Source organism: Staurois parvus, unplaced genomic scaffold, assembly GCF_062004578.1.
Source record: "Staurois parvus isolate SC_StPar_1 unplaced genomic scaffold, SC_StPar_1.0 ptg000649l, whole genome shotgun sequence".
NCBI classification, from domain to species: domain Eukaryota; kingdom Metazoa; phylum Chordata; class Amphibia; order Anura; family Ranidae; genus Staurois; species Staurois parvus.
This window is the reverse complement of record NW_028318445.1, coordinates 256,739-273,511: the sequence shown is the minus strand read 5'-3', so window position 1 is coordinate 273,511 and position 16,773 is coordinate 256,739. Positions and strand designations below refer to the sequence as shown.

At 41.9% G+C, this 16,773-nt stretch overlaps 1 protein-coding gene across 1 annotated transcript in view; it reads left to right on the top strand.

Moving 5' to 3' along the window:
* Nucleotides 1–16,773, top strand: part of MYO15A (myosin XVA) — a 162,140-nt gene that overhangs the window by 74,003 nt on the left and 71,364 nt on the right. The window contains exons 27-33 of the mRNA XM_089694083.1: nucleotides 1,071–1,306; nucleotides 2,111–2,289; nucleotides 3,402–3,474; nucleotides 4,697–4,885; nucleotides 5,013–5,125; nucleotides 6,683–6,685; nucleotides 7,182–7,273. Coding sequence (XP_089550209.1) covers nucleotides 1,071–1,306; nucleotides 2,111–2,289; nucleotides 3,402–3,474; nucleotides 4,697–4,885; nucleotides 5,013–5,125; nucleotides 6,683–6,685; nucleotides 7,182–7,273 — 885 coding nt within the window. The remainder of the gene's footprint in view (nucleotides 1–1,070; nucleotides 1,307–2,110; nucleotides 2,290–3,401; nucleotides 3,475–4,696; nucleotides 4,886–5,012; nucleotides 5,126–6,682; nucleotides 6,686–7,181; nucleotides 7,274–16,773) is intronic.

Below are 16,773 nucleotides of genomic sequence, written 5' to 3'. Positions count from 1 at the left end.
GCACAGTAGCCCCGTTCCTAGAAAAGTCAAAGGGTGGCTTTGCCATCTATAGCTATAGGACACACAAGTTGACCAGTAAATTTTTTGGGCAAACTGCATGGGTGTGCTGGAATTGGGCCTGAGCAGGGTTTGGTTTGACTGGTTCTTAGGAGTGTAACATTGCAAGATGATGGACACAGAACTTCGTAGGTGCACAAGCTGGAATCTACATGTGGCCTAAGACGGTTGTCTGATCTTTTGAGCCTAGCTTTGTGCTTTGTAGCTTTGTGAATAAAAAGAGTCTGTCCCTGTTGTTGTGCAGGCAAGGTTTGTCACCCTAAGAGGTGAATGAGCTGTAGAACAGAAACAACATTCACCCAAGGCAGCTTGGATAACCTTGTCAGAAAAGTGGAATTGTTCAAGCATTCCCTGGAGATCTGGCCAGCAGCAGAGAGGCATTGGACAAGGCAAGCTTGGGTCAAGTTTGAAAAATTACTACCCAGAGTACACAATCTGATGGGAAGTTTGGTGCTGCATGCAGTCACAAGCTGAGCCACGGCCCTCAAGCTGGGATATTTTGACATACAAGCATGAGAACAGAGATCTGCAGTTTCCCTGCTTAGTGGACTTTTTATACTTAGACTGTTTTTGGGGCTGAGCAGGCAATATACTTTGCTCTATCAACAGTGTTGTGGATTGACCTGTATGTAGGTATGGGGAGCCATCTCTCTGGGCTTCTGTGCTGACTAAAGGAACCTCTAGAACTGTACCTTCTTCTGTGGGTTACTATCCTCACTAGAAGGCTCCCCAGACCAGTTCTGTGGGCTGCTATCCTAATTAGAGGAGTCTCAAAAACTGTACTTCTTTCTGTGGGAAGATATCCTAAACAGAGGGGTCCCCAAAATTGTACTTCCTTTAGTGGGAAGCTATCAAAAATAGTTGGTCCCCAAACCTGTATTTCTTTCAGTGAACTGCTATCCTAACTAGAGGTCCTTCCGCCTCACCAACAGCTCTGACTGAGAATGCATTTTATTTCTTTATATTCAGTGGTAATGGAATGGTATTTACATTGTTTTTTTCCCCACCTCCAGATATTGAGGTTTATGGGTGACCCGTTCCTTAATGAGATCCAGGAAATCGTGTTTGGAAATTATGTCATCCAAAAGTGCTTGTCTAATGTGGGCCTGAGAGATGAGATATTGGCTCAATTAGCCAATCAGGTGTGGCGAAACACCAACCCCAACAATGAAGAGCGTGGTTGGTACCTGTTGGCTTGTTGTCTCAGCAGCTTCGCACCATCTCCGAACCTGGACAAATACCTCCTCAAGTAAGATCAAGAACATAAACTATTTAAATAAAATATAGTGCTTTTCTACTCTATTGTGTACAACACATTTGTATGCTAAAAAATACATTTGCCAATACTTTCATTAAAATATTGGAAACAGTATATTTAAGAGGGCAATGCATACTCCATTATATATATTTATTCCTATTTAGGGCTGAATAATATATTGGTAATATATTGAATGCCCTTTATTGCAATGAAAACTATCATGTAGTGTATTTTCATTGAATCTATTTTTTAAAATATTGATTTTCTATTTTTTCCATTTGTGATTTTATTATCCTTTAGAGTAGTTTTATTTTGTTTGTTTTTTTTCCTTTTTTGTATTTGATTTTTGTTTGTATACTGTCACTTTATATTTGTTATTTTACTTTTTTTACAATCTGTTTTTCTATTTCTTCCCTTCTGTAAGAAAACAACTTAAATAATAAACCTAATGAATGAACTCTTTTGGCACAAGAACAGGTCCAGGGTAGTTGAGAAAAACTTCTCTAACCATTAGAACCCATTTAAAAGCCCACTACACCTTTAAAAATCCTGAAGAACCTACCTTAATTTCACCTTCCCTATTGACTCCAATGTATATTGTCAGAATGACAGATTTTAACTGAAATTTTGGGGAAATGAAAAGTCTTTACTGTTTATTGTTCTGACCAGATTAAATGGTGAATGAAAGGTAAAATCTCATTGGTTAAAAAAATCTGCAGGGGACTGTTATTTGCATAATTTGTTAAAGTTAAAGTCTGAAGGTGCAATGTCTCTATACATTGATTTTTTTTCCAGGTATGTATCGGATTTTGCTTACAATGGATATAAGCCTGTATGTCAACATAAGCTCATCCTCGCCATCCAAAAATCCCAGCAGGGCTCAGAGACAGCAAGGACCTTCCCTCCATGCTTACTAGAATGGACTGTGAGCCGTGAGAGGGCCAACATGGCTCTGGATATTTACTGCTTTGATGGTATGAAGAGGGAGAGACTGTATAATATTCTAAGGCATTGCAATAGCAACTGAAGATATGTAATACTGAAAAAATACTAGACCTACAAGTGTTCTATGGTTATACATATTTCTTCTCTACACCAAAGGGCTCATCTGCCAAGAGGCAAAGAAATCATCTTAAATATTGTGGTGCTCTAGGTACATTTGAATGGTAAAACTTTTTTATACAGGATCCAGGGTAGCAAAGTGGCTTAGTGGTTAGCACTTGTGCCATGCAGCAATGAGATCCATGGTTCAAATCTCAGCTTGAACACTATATGCGTGGAGTTTGCATACTCTTCCTATGTTTGGGTGGATTTCCCCCGGGTACTCCATAGACATGCTGGTAGGTTCATTGGCTCCTGAGTAATAGGGGAGGGTTGAGTAAAGACTTGGCTGCTCTCTAAGTTGGCCCTGGTTGGCTGTGCACATGTGTTTTCACATTCTGCATGCCAGTCCCAAGCCTGAGCAATAGGGGAGGGTTGAGTAAAGACTTGGCTCCTCTAAGATGGCCCTGGTTGGCTGTGCACACGTGTTATCACATTCTGCATGCCAGTCCCAAGCCTGAGCAATAGGGAAGGGTTGAGTAAAGACTTGGCTCCTCTCTAAGTTGGCCCTGGTTGGCTGTGCACACGTTATCACATTCTACATGCCAGTCCCAGGCCTGAATAATAGGGGATGGTTGTGGAAAGACTTGGTGACCTACACTGTAAGGAGATGAAAAGGTTCTCATATGTTTAGGACATGGTGCCCAGAGAGCTTATAGAATCTCTAAGAGTCAGATACAGAAAAAATTGTTCAACAAGAACATACAACGCCATAGTAAAATCATGTATATAGAGGAATCTTGAGATCCTGAATTTCAAGTAGGGGGTAGTGGCTGGAATTTGACAGTGATTGGTAGAAATGGATGGCTTAAAGGATTTAATGGCCAATTCAGTTTGGATGTAATTGCTAAATCTTTGACATCTTTTCCTGTTACACAGGAGTAGGCATAAATTATGGAAAAATCCTATCTAATTCAGAACATTTGTTCACCATTGTAACGATTGACTTTTACTGTACACAGTTCTTTGTCTCTGTTTTGGCTAGGTACAAAGATTCTGTGCCCTATCCATTCATGGACTGATGGGGAAGAGATAGCAGGAGACGTCCTCAGGCACAGGTATATTTTTATAAATCAGTAACAATCATTATTTCTTTATTGTTCATTGAAGGACATAAGTCAAATACTACAGGGGGATTTAACCATGGCAGAAAAAAAATCTGTGGGTCGGCCCAGAATAACACTTCCTCTATCCAACATGCCTCAGTTATTTGTTGATTTCAAGGAGGATGAACATCTTTTTATCTGCTGAAGAAAAGACATCCATCCTCCGAAGACACTAGCCAAAACACTGAGGCATGTTGGGTAGAGGAGGGGTTCTCCTGGGCTGACCTACAGAGTTTTTGTTTGCCAGTGTCCAACCCTTAAGTAGTTTCAGTATAACCTGACATTATATGAATTCCTGTGTCCATAATGGATTCCGAGAAAAAGATTTAAGGTGAGCAAGGAAAAAAAAAAAGTTTTCGTTGATATGAGTGTTGCTGAGGTTAGTCCCTAAAGTAAGGAATGGGGTGTCTTGGAGTAGAGCAGTAGCTCCTTTGAATAAAAAATTGCCAGTCTGTGGTTTTTATATCCCATTCTTGTAAAGACGTCTTTGGGAGATGTAGCTGACATGTCAAGCTGGAAAGATGCCCTGAGGCAGACTCAGCCATCTTCCCAACTGAAACTTCACCACTTTATGCCTGGAATTAGGTGGCCTTTCCACCAATTCAGCCATTTTGTGTGCTGAAACAAATTTCATAAGGATTAACTCTATTAAAGTGGAATGCTAGCCAATTGATGATGTTTTTATGCTCTCACTGAGGAGATTTCCCTTTCCATCCTGCGCCAGATATGTGAGCTGTCTTAGGAGACATTTGTCACTGGAACAGGTGCCCCATTGGAAGATTTCCCCTATATTCTTTTACCAGGAGGACAACTGGAACATTTTGAATTTCTCTTCACTCAAAGACCAGTGACAATGGACAACCTAAAGCAGAACTCAGAATAAAAGTGAAAAATCCTAAGCATTCCCTATGCTGTAGAAAACAAAAAAAAAAACTAACTGTCTAGGGTTCTTTCTTGTCATTTCCTAGGGTTCTGTTTCATATCATTGAATGCTGCACATAGCACTTTTGCCCCTCTTGATGTTTTAGGCGCTTGTGAATGAATGACTGAATATTGTCCACAAATTGGCTTCCAATACAATGTGTAGGTCTCTGGTACCATAAAATGCATTGCTCTAATCAACAGACATATCTTCCTGATGTATGACTAAATTGTTTCTGCCTTGTATCCACAGAGGGGTGATGGAGGGATGGAGAGGCTGGTCGGTATCTATTAAAGATGGTGGTCAGTGGTCAGAGCTGGCTGGTCATGACTATGTCCTAGATTTGATTTCAAATGTGGAGCTTCCCAGAGAATTCCCCAAGCAGAAATCTTACTTCATCACCTCTGAAGGGGTTCGTGAGAGTAACGGGCAGCGGAGTGTGTAGGTATCCTAACTGCAGTTATGCTGCCTAATAGCCCTCAATGTGTGGAACAAAATGGTGGCATATAATTTACTAGCACCACATTACTTACTTGTCAGATGAATGCTTATCTCCTGTTACTTGCAGAGTATTTGGGGACGGTCCCAATGTGGATGAAGAGTTACCACCTCCTCCAATGATGAAAGCCCCCTCCTTACCTCCTCAGGGGGTCCAAGATTCTGAGGGGTATTACAGCCATGGTAAGTAAATGGTCATGAAGTTGGTGTGTGGTATTCCTAGTGAAGCTACACTACACTACATTTTACAGCTTTATTTACCAATTGCAATGGCGTATACATATTCGAATAGAAATGTCATATTTGTATGGCTCTGCCCATTTTAATACCAAACCTGTAATCTTGTGGTGAAATATATGATCAGAATGCCCTATTTTAAAAGAAGAGTTCCAAAGAATCTGAAGAGGGAAAAAAAGTAAAAAGTCTGCTTATTGTCTGAGCTGCAGGAAGTCTTGTTAGCTCCTGCTCTTCACTCCCAATAGGCTGCATTGTGTCCAGAGGCAGACTGAAAAAATTAAAAATAAAAAGCCATTGCATATAATACGTTTTTGCTTTGGTTCTGACCAGGGGCGGACTGACCATTTAGCCACTCGGGCACTGCCTAAGGGCCCAGGGTCAGTAGGGGGCCCCATGAGATGTCCCTGGTACCTTTCATGGGCTTTTTTGGGTGTGGTTTGAGTGTGGGCGAGGACACAGGGGCCCCATGATTTCCTATTGCCATGAGTTGTCAGTCTGCCCCTGGTTCTGACCCCCTCTTAGCCTTAAGACTCAGGCCGCTGGTGTTTTAAGTATATCTAAAGCCAAAGCTTTTAGTCTTTTTGCTCCAGGTGATTGCAGCCATATTATTGTACTTGGGACAGAAACAATTGAGTACTGTTCATGATTTTTTATCTGCACTAACATACCATATTTTAGGACAAGCTTTCGGGGTGTGTCCCCTTCACCAAAGTACTGCTTGGACCTTGATGTAGAGGACATACCTCGAAAGCCTGTCCTGAAAAATTATATGTTAGTGCAAATAAAAAAAAGTATCACGGACAGTACTCAATTGTTTCTTTTAGCTTCAGAAAGAGTAGGGAAGTTTTAAAACCCATGTGAGCTTTTCATAGCTGCCTGAAAATTCACCCGTGCTAACTATCCAGTTGACCACTGTTGCCGGAACAGAATGTGATGAGGAATCCAAACTTTTAGGATGGTTACCAGAACAGAAGTAAACATCTTCTGGTGTGGCACCTGTTCCATTGACTCTGCTTAGGTTTCTCCTTCACGTTTTGGAGATTTCATTTCATTTTCTGTATTGTCTCCAGGACAGGAAGTGAAGGGAAATCTGCTGGACGGGGCAATGATGGCAAGCACGAAAAAAATTAGGGATTCTAGCCATTGTTAAATTAAAAACAAGAGAGAGCACAAAAACCCTAGCACAATTAAACCTTTTATTATTAAAAAACATTCAAATGCCAATGCGCTTACAATAAGAAGTTATGTATAAGGCTCATCTCATAACACATATTCCACCAGCTATTCCTGAGACCGGGTGCAGACACACTGGATGGATCTCCTGTCAGATCACTCATCCTCTCTATGGGATCTGGTGCAGACCCACTATAAGGAACTCCTTTGGGCTCAGCAGTTTACTCTCTAGAAGGGTGGAAGATAGTATGAATATGCCTAGAGCTGCTGCTCTCCAGACTGTCAGGCCACCAGCTACAGCTCGGGGTACATGCACGGCTATGGAGGAAGCAGGTGTTGCTCCATGCACTGAAAGTGGTGCCAGTGTAAAGCTGAATGGATGGTTGTCGATAGTGGTTGCTATGATGACACGTTTCGGGGGCATCGCCTCTTTTATCAAGTCTCTATCAAGAGATTCCTTTAACAATGAATTACAGATCTGGCTAGCCCTAATGGGATACTTACTCTAGAAATTGGCCTGTGTGTCCATTTTGAGCAGTGCAACCCTAGGCAATAAATTAGGCTGCGAACAATATTGCTGCCGAATGAGGACCCATGTTGATGAATTTTGATGGGCAAATGCAGTGTGCTTTTGACATCGGTTTGAAACACTTCTGAGATCATTTAGATTTCATTGCTGGTGTATTTGACTGACAGTTGACCTGCTTCAAGCTGCTTTGTATTTACATAGACATGTAGGAGGAAAGGGGCAGTGGGAAGAAAAGCCCATTAACACCGGGCCTGAAGTAAACTGGTTTGGGTAATGAACCATTGTATTTTCTTCCAACAGATTCAGACACGCTCAGTGAACCTCCATCACAGAAAGGCATGGACCATTATCTGGACAGTCTGTTTGACCCAGTTCTGTCTTATGGGAACGGGGTAAGAAAATTGTTCTGTACCTACATTGGTAAAACATGGACGGGTCTATCCACTGCCTTCTTTCTATCCCATCTTCTGCTCAAAACATACCTGTTGGTAATACACATCATACTTGACTGACTCACTGGTAAGTGTGAGCGAGGTGCAGCGTGGTGAGCGGTGGAAAGAACATACACAGAGGCGGAGTGCGATGAACTGGATATATTGAAAACGTTCCAACAGAGTACAACCAGGCCCAGTGGGTGAGCATAGCTGTCCGGTACCACTTACAAGGCACATCAGAGATTTCGTGGCTTGATTGATGCTGACAGCATCTGCAGAGAGGGCTGGATGTGCGGTGTTGCCAGTCCAACCCAATAGGGGAGCTGCTCTGAACAGGTAGATGTAGTCTTTGTGCTTTCCTTACTTCTCCGAAACCTTTTCTTAGAGCTCAGCACTCTCTCTGACAGACGGGAAACCTGTCCCTACTCTAGCCACTTTGCAAATGCATGCCAAATAAGAGGACAGAGGCTTAAATAATCTCTGCCCTCACCCAAGATGGCCACAGACATCATGAAGGGACCAGCGTCCAATCAGACAGCTGCTCCTAGGTGACCAAGGAAATCATAGAGGAACTAAGTTCCTTTGAACTTTCTTCCCCTTCTGTATTGCTGCTTTGGTTAAGTGGAGTGTACAGACCGCGCCTGCCTTCATACAGGTAGTCCTCTACCTCTTCCGTGCCCCTCTTTCCAGTTTATAACACTGAAAACCGATAAGGTAAATGGGAAATATAACTGTATATAGTTGATTTTGATAAAGTTGGATATTCAGGTGAAGTTATGATTTTTGACTGTGTCCATGTTGTACATTTAACTTGGCTTGCCTACTATATTGTCATTATATCACTTCCCGATGTCTTCTTTAAATAAAAAATTTGCACAAAAAAAAAAACACGAACAAGCAAAACTTGAACATTTATGGCAAGGACCCTGAGAAACAAAAAGAACCTGAACTTTCACATTTTAATTTGTGAGGACTGTGGAAGAAATAACGTGAAGTAAAACAGTTCTTTGCAAATGATGGGCAATGCAACAGGTTCACTTTAAATCTGTCCATTAAAACCTTATATACACATTCTCTTTGTTCCTCCCATTACCTGCCGGAATCGAATAGAGCATGTGACTCACTCCCCTTCAATTCACATGACAGCCCTGGTGCTTGGTGATTGGCTGTTCATGCACCAAGTACTGTCACATGGGAGCAGGAAGAGAACCCTCAGCACTGTAAGCTCTAACTGGTATCCACTTGGAACTTTTACCTCCTCACTTATGATGGATGACGACGGAGACTGAAGATGGGAAAATAAGACCCCAAAGCACTGAAGCCAAAGCAGAGAATTAATTAGTTTTGGGTACTGACCTTTTGACTGATGTTATGGTAAAGAAAGCAAAGTACATACAAAAGGGATTTACTGTATACATTTAGGCGCACATGGTAAAATCTGTTTGTATATAATCTACTAGGTCTAGGTTGAACATCATTGAATAAAAGAAGGGATTGTAAAGTAGGAGGCCAGCTTAGATAGGTGTTTCACAAACCTGTCCATAGGTTTCAGCATCTGATAATCCTTTGTGGATACTCAATAAAAGTAGCTGCTCCACCTGGTCATATTTTTTCGTTTACAAATGTTTTTTATTAAGAGATAGGCACCAAAAACAGTGCAACCTCTTGAGGTACAATATACCCCAAGAAAGAGGCACATAGGTAATGAACAGTATTATAAAATACAATCATAGAAATATAAATGCAAGTACATGAATGAGGCAGTCAGAAAGAAATATAGAACAACCAAATTGTTTACAAAGACTTAAAGTGGAGCTCCACCCAAAAGGGGAAGTTCCCCTTTAAGGACTGCTCCCCCGCTCCCCATTAAGGATTGGCACCTTTTGGGGGGCTGGGGGGAGCGGGTACCCGAATTTGACAAATGCCCACTCCCACTTCCGGTCCAAAGGTGTCCTCTCTCCTTCCCTCCCTGTAGTCTTCTGGACACGTGACAGGTCCCAGAAGACTACAGGACCATTCATGAAGCTCAGTTTCTCAGCTTCTCACACATGCGCAGTGGGTACCCAGCTGTGAAGCTGCAAGCTGTCACATCCAGGTGCCCACACTGAAAATGCCGGCCTCCTGGAATACAGGACGGCCGGTGAAACAAGCTGCAGGGGACACACCACGGGACCGAGGGACAGGTAAGTGGCTGTTTTTTAAAAGTCAGCAGCTGCAGTTTTTGTAGCTGCTGCCTTTTATTTTTTTGACAGGTGAGTGGAGCTCCGCTTTAAAGCACTTCAATCCATGATAGACCATCAATCAAACAATAAATGCTGATGTGTTTTCCAGCCATTCCATTTTCTATTGAATAAGTGCATCCTATCCAGCAATGTATAATGTATATGCTCCATGAGCATAACCATGTCGACTCTTCGCAAAACAGAGGCCAAAGGAATAGTCGGTGACTTCCAGTGAAGGGCAATGGCCCATAGGGTAGAGACACAAATCGTGTGGATTAGCCTCATTTCGTTGACTGGAATCCCCAAAATAAACAAATTTGCATAGACATAGTTATTGGAGTATCTGCCAAGGCAGAGGCCACCACAGAGACTCTACTCCAGGTCAAGGAAAGACCAGGACAAGCCCAAAACACATGCACAAGGGTACCAGCAAGGCTGCAGCCCCTAAAACACATGCAACATTCCTGGAAACATGATATGCAGTCTAGAGGGGGTATAATACCAGCAAGTTAAACTTTTAAGGGCCATCTCACGGACTGAGAGAGATCTAGAGCCCCTCCATATATTATCCACCATGGAATCCAAGTCCCCATCGGAAAAGGTAATACCGCAATCAGCTTCCCATTTCTGTCTATACAAGGGAGGAATGGGAAAGACGGTATCCGAAAAGGAGCAATATAAATCTGAGATGAGACCCCTACATCTGGGAGAGTCACGACTGATATGTTCGAAAAACGTGATCGGGGACAAAGGTGTCAACCCACACCTGGTCATATTTGAGGTTGCCTTCAAGCCCTTGTTGGTGGGTCATTATGGGAGTAAGTTTGGGAAACAGTGGTAGTCTGTAGATTTAACAAACATTTTCCCACTTAGGGCTCATGTACACGGGGCATTTGGAAAACTCTTCTGACCGCTGGAAACTGACTGCTGGAAAACGTTGATTAAAAAACGTCAGTTTAGCTGTGTTTGCATACCGCGTTTATGTGCGTTTGCGTTTAGAAGCGTTTTTAAAAGATAACCTCAGGAGATCTTCCAAATGCAGAGAATGCACTGAAAAATAGTAAATAATTATTTCAGACCTTTTGAGAGAAATAGAGAGAGAGCAGAAGCAGAGAGAGCAGTATGTGTGGAGATGACCTGTCTTTTCTGGTTGTATTCACTATGGATCCCATCATGAGCATAATGCAGCGCGTTCTACCATTGTTTCCTTCACGTGAAACCTGGAACTGACTGCGCTGGTGTACCGGGTCCATTTGAATACATGGAAAATGCTTTGCATGCATTTTTGATGAAGAAAAAAGGCTCTGGACAGCATCTGGATATGGACCTGTCAAAAAACGCGTCTAAACGCAAATGCTTGTAAACACGGTTAACAAGCATTTTTACGCGTTTGAAACGCCGGTAAAATCTACTCCTGAACGCAATTTTGGTGCGTTCAAGAAAATGACTGTAAACTCAATTGCCTGTAAATGACGATGTGTACATGGACACATAGGAAAACATAAAGGAGAGTTCAGGGGCTGCTGAAAAAAACGCTGAACAGCTCCTGAACGTCAGTTCATCAGCTGCAGTGTACATGAGCCCTTATCCTATCATACTGTCTTCATTTTATGAACTCATTCGATTTTATTTCTTTCACAAAGATTTTTCTAATGGTTTCAACATAAAGAGAGCAAGAAAGGTGATAGACACAAACAATGAATTGTGTTAGTTCAGTAATATATTGAATTGAGTCCATCATCTTTGTTGTAAAGGGAAATTTACATACAATGCAGGCTGTGAAACCTGGGCATGTAAAAGCTGAAGTATCTGGGGCAGTTGTTGATATATTTTCTGCAATGCTGAATCATGTTTGTTGTATTGTATCCAATTTCGGGAGAATAGATACAAATGATATAAAAGTAGTAGTGGGCAATGTCAAGCAGAAGGTTCTTGAAAAAAGGAGGTTCTTGCAACCCTGAAATTTTGAGTTCTTCCACCTTCTCTCTCTTTTTGGAGGGTCTGGCTCTGCTATTCTTCTGATTATTCTATTCTGGGTACTGGATTCCTGTATCTCTGAACCGGGGACAGACTGACAACTCATGGGGCCCCTGGGCAATAGGGGATCATGGGGCCCCTGTGTCCTTGGCCAAACTCAAAAAAGCCTATGAAAAAGGTACCAGGGGCATCTCATGGGGCCCCCTACTGACCCCGGGCCCACGGGCAGTGCCCAGGTTTCCAAATGGTCAGTCCGCCCCTGCTCTGAACATCATCTGCTGTATGACTTAGTAGTGCTTAATTTACCTATATACAGTACATGTATGGGTTCCTTTTGGTTATTTATGGTACTTACAGTATATCACGCCATCAATTTACGCAGCTCTTTACATATATTGTACATTCCCATCAGTCCCTAACCCTCAAGGGGTGTACAATCTAAGGTCCCTAACCCTCAAGGGGTGTACAATCTAAGGGCCCTAACCCTCAAGGGGCGTACAATCTAAGGGCCCTAACCCTCAAGGGGCGTACAATCTAAGGTCCCTAACTCACATTCATACATACACATACTAGGGCCAATTTGGACAGGAGCCAATTCACCTACCAGCATCTCTTTGGAGTGTGGGAGGAAACCCATGCAGGCACAGAGAGAACATACAAACTCCAGGCAGGTGGTGCTGTGGTTGGGTTTTGAACCAGTGACCCGTGTACTGCCAGGCGGAAGTGCTAATCATTTAGCCACTGTGCTGCCTGTAGATTGGAATTAACATTGGAGCAAATACCTACACTGTATTCTGTTTGATGGGATAACATACTTGGATACTTGTACTTATTGTATGTATATGTCTAATACAACTTTTGCTAAATCATTTTGGTTATGTAATGTACTTACTAGACACGCACACGCTGGAAAATTTCGTTTTGGATGCATTTGTTCATTGAAGACTTTCGTTTTGTTGTATTCGTTATGTTGATCGTTATATTTTTTTGCCTTCCTCTGGATCAACTGTGGCTGTAGGATTATAACTTTTTTTTTTTTCCTATGGTTGAACTGGATGGACTTTTGTCATTTTTCAGCCAGACTACCTATGTAATTATGAGCCGATTTTTTTAAATTTTTCCAGAAGATGGCTATACAGTATATTCAATATATTATCAAATCGGACAGATTCTGTCAAGCGTCTGTAGCAGTGAGCAGTGAGAACATGCAAACTCCAGGCAGGTGGTGCCGTGGTTGGGATTCGAACCAACGACCCTAGCACTGCCAGAATCTTGATGCATTCTATCAAAACCTGATAGATTTTGCAAACATTTTGTGACGTGTAGCCAGTAGAATGTCTATTTTTAATACATTAACCTGTATCTAAACCCAAGAACAAAATCTAATATATTGCAGCTCACCAGTCCTTAGATGTGGTCGCTGCATTCATTTTTTTTTTTTTTCAAGCTTACAATCTAGGATGCTTATGTGGGGAGTCCACTGTCCTGGAGTACAGGCATTCAGTTGCTTTTTTTTCTTCTTTCCGTACCTAACAAAGTGGCCGGTGAGTGTACATGTTGATCCTGCCAGAAATGTAGTATTGTATTTGTGGTCCAAATCAGAAGAGCAGCCTAGTGTGTTAATGCTGCTCCTCCATAGATACAGTACAGCGAGTGAACGTTGTCATCCTAGGACAGGAAGTGTGTTACTGGCCAGAACACCAAGTGAAAATAAAGGGAAAAAAGCCTAAAAAAAAACAAATGCAGCCACCACCTCTATGGACTGGTAAGCCGCAATGTATTACAATGATGTTTTTTGGTTTAGGTACGCTTTAACTTTTTTACTAAATTTGCTGAAGATCGAAAACACAAACTTTCTTGATTTTCCTATAAAGAAAAAGCAAATGTTGCTCTGGTGGATCCAAGTCATATTTAATCCATCAGACACTGGATCTGCCTTTTCCTCCTCGGCGTGTCACCGTGCGGAGAATTCGCTGTATCTTGTTACACACACTGACACTCGTACTTCACAGCAATATCCAGATTCAGTGACTTCACTATACACAATGACAGCATTTCCATGAACTATGTTCAGGACAAACTCACTTTGTAGCCACTTAGTTGCATTCAGCTGTTGGGTTCTGGGCAGGCGATGGCTAAGTATGTCTGTTCACAGGTCTGCATTCTGATGCGATTTGCAAAGAAAATCTGCTTGTTGCAACTTTGTTGCAGACAAACAACATCCATAGGGATGAAGGGTAATGTATTGAAAACATTCACTGCACCAACAACACATCGGTGTAAATAGTCCCTAACATGTTAGTACTATTAAAGCGATATTAAAGGTTCATTTTTCTTTTTTTTTGTAAAATACCAAATATGTCTATACTTACCTCCTGTGTGCAGCCTGGATCCTACTCTTCTCGGGTCCCCTGCAGGCTCTCCTGGCTCCTCCTTTCTGTCGGGTGTCCACATAGCAAGCAGCTTGCTATGGGGGCACCTGCTGCTCCATGTGTCCATTCACACATGCGTGGCTTGGCCCCATCCCCTTTCTCCTCATTGGCTGGCTGGCTGTGGTTGACAGCAGTGAGAGCCAATGGCCCGCTTGCTGTCATATCCAATGAGGAAGCAGAGACCCAGGACAGCCGAGGCTGTCATTCACATCGCTGGATCTCGATGGGGCTCAGGTAAGTATTGAGGGAGCTGGGGGCACTGCTGCAAACAAAAGATATTTTACCTTCATACATAGAATACATAAAGGTAAAAAACTCTTGAGCCTTTACAACCACTTTAACGTTAAAAAAAAGTGAATTATATATACAGAAGACAAACTGTGTGTTAGAAAATCAGAGGAAAATGTTTATGCCTACCCGGATAAGGTAAAAAATAAAAATGTCAAGAAGATAAAAAAAAAAAGTGTATATATAGATTTTAATGTTTACATTACTGCCATGTTTCTTGTTTTGCTCAGTGGCTAAATGTATTATTAATTTATTTTTACAGGTACTTCTATAGCGCCATCAATTCATCAATGTACGCAGTGCTTTACATACATATTGTACATTCACATCAGTCCCTAACCCTCAAGGGGTGTACAATCTAAGATCCCTAACCCTCAAGGGGCGTACAATCTAAGGTCCCTAACCCTCAAGGGGTGTACAATCTAAGATCCCTAACCCTCAAGGGGCGTACAATCTAAGGTCCCTAACTCACATTCATACATACATATACTAGGGACAATTTAGACAGGATCCAATTAATCTACTAGCATGTCTTTGGAGTGTGCGAGGAAACCGGCGTCCCCTGAGGAAACCCATGCAGGCACACGGAGAACATGCAAACTCCAGGCAGGTGGTGACGTGGTTGGGATTCAAACCAGCGACCCTAGTACTGCCAGGTCGGAGTGCTAAACTGGGTGGTACAGTGGCTAAATGGTTAGCACTTCCAAATCGCACCACTTTGAAATTACGTTCGGTGTGAACCAGGGCTAAAATTCTTGCAGATATTTTACCTGCTCTATCTAAATTTTTTTTTTTACCGCTTCCCTATAGCAGAAATACTGCTACAGGGCATCACGGGTGCACAAAATCAGGTATATATGTGATTTTTCAGGTCCGGTTAGGGGGTGTGTGCACGCATCCTACTTGCTCTGCTGTTCTCAGCCTTGGCTGTCAATTCGCCACCGGCACCTGGTGACCTCCGAGGATTTCCGATAGGGGAGAGACCTGTGTATAAACAATACAGATCTCTCCCCTGTCAGCTCCTGCACATTGCTTAGTATGGCTCTGCATAGCAGGGCCATACAAAGCAGTGTGCTTACAGTGAAACACACCCACAGCCCCCATAGTAAAACAGCACACCATTAACCCTTTGATCACCCAGTGACACCAAGTCGGTTCCCCCCAGTGTCAGAATGCCCACCACAATCCCTCTATAAGTCACTGGTTGCCGCCATTAGTAGTAAAAAAAAAAATTTCCATTCTATATACCATCCAATTAATTTACACATATTGGGATTTTTTTACAAAAGACATGGAGCAGAATACATTTTGGCCTAAATTAATAACGAAAAAAAAAGTTTTTTCAGAATGCCCGCCGCAAGCTGTTATAAGTCACTGAACGCCGCTATTACTAGTAAAAAAAATTCCAGTATACATACCACCATTTGTAAACATAAACCAATTAATTTACACATACTGGGATTTTTTTTTAGCAAAGACACATCGCAGAATACATTTTGGCCTAAATTTATGATGAAATTTGTTTTTTTTTAATTTTTTTACTGGGCATGTTTAATAGCAAAAAGTCAAAAATATAGGGTTTTTTTTTTTTTTTTAAATTGTCGGTCTTTTTTTATTTATAGCGTAAAAAATAAAAACTGCACAGGCAATCAAATACCACCAAAAGAAAGCTCTATTCGTGGGAAAAAAGGATGTAAATTTAATTTGGGTGCAGCACTGCATGACCGCACAATTGTCAGTTAATGTAACACAGCGCCATATCGCAAAAAATGTCCTGGTCAGGAAGGGGGGGTGGGGGGGGGGTAAATCCTCGGGAGGGCAAGGGGTTGAAAATGGCAAGAGCTAATTTTGAAGTTTCCTGTCATTTGTGAAGAGGGGAACTAAATAAAAAAGTAGGTTATCAACAGAAAAATATTAAAATTGATAATAACATGAATTGACAAATTAATTAATAGTCATTGACAATAACTATTGTATCATTATATCAATTCATGGGAAAAGGGTGTAAATTTAATTTGGGTGCAGCGCTGCATGACCACGCAATTGGCAATTAAAGTACCATATGTGCCACTTACTGATCTTGTAAACAGGGGCGGACTGACCTTTTGGAAACTTGGGCACTGCCCGAGGGCCCGGGGTCAGTAGGGGGCCCCATGAGATGCCCCTGGTCACTTTTTCATAGGCTTTTTTGAGTTTGGGCAAGGACACAGGGGCCCCATGATCCCCTATTGCCTGGGGGCCCCATGAGTTGTCAGTCCGCCCCTGCTTGTAACTGCCGATTACCTTGGGCTACAGCTCACAGGATCAGGGCCCTCCTAACCCTCTTGTATTGAACTGTATTGTTGCTGTATTGTCTCCCGTTATATTGTAAAGCGCTGAGCAAACTATTGGCGCTATATAAATCCTGTATAATAATAATAATAATACAGGTGTAATAATTTTTTTTAATGGGCCTGAATATGATTTTGAAGTTTTTTAAAAAAATAAATACATTGCCAAAGGCTGGCAGAAAGTAATAGGTTACATCGAACTTTTCATA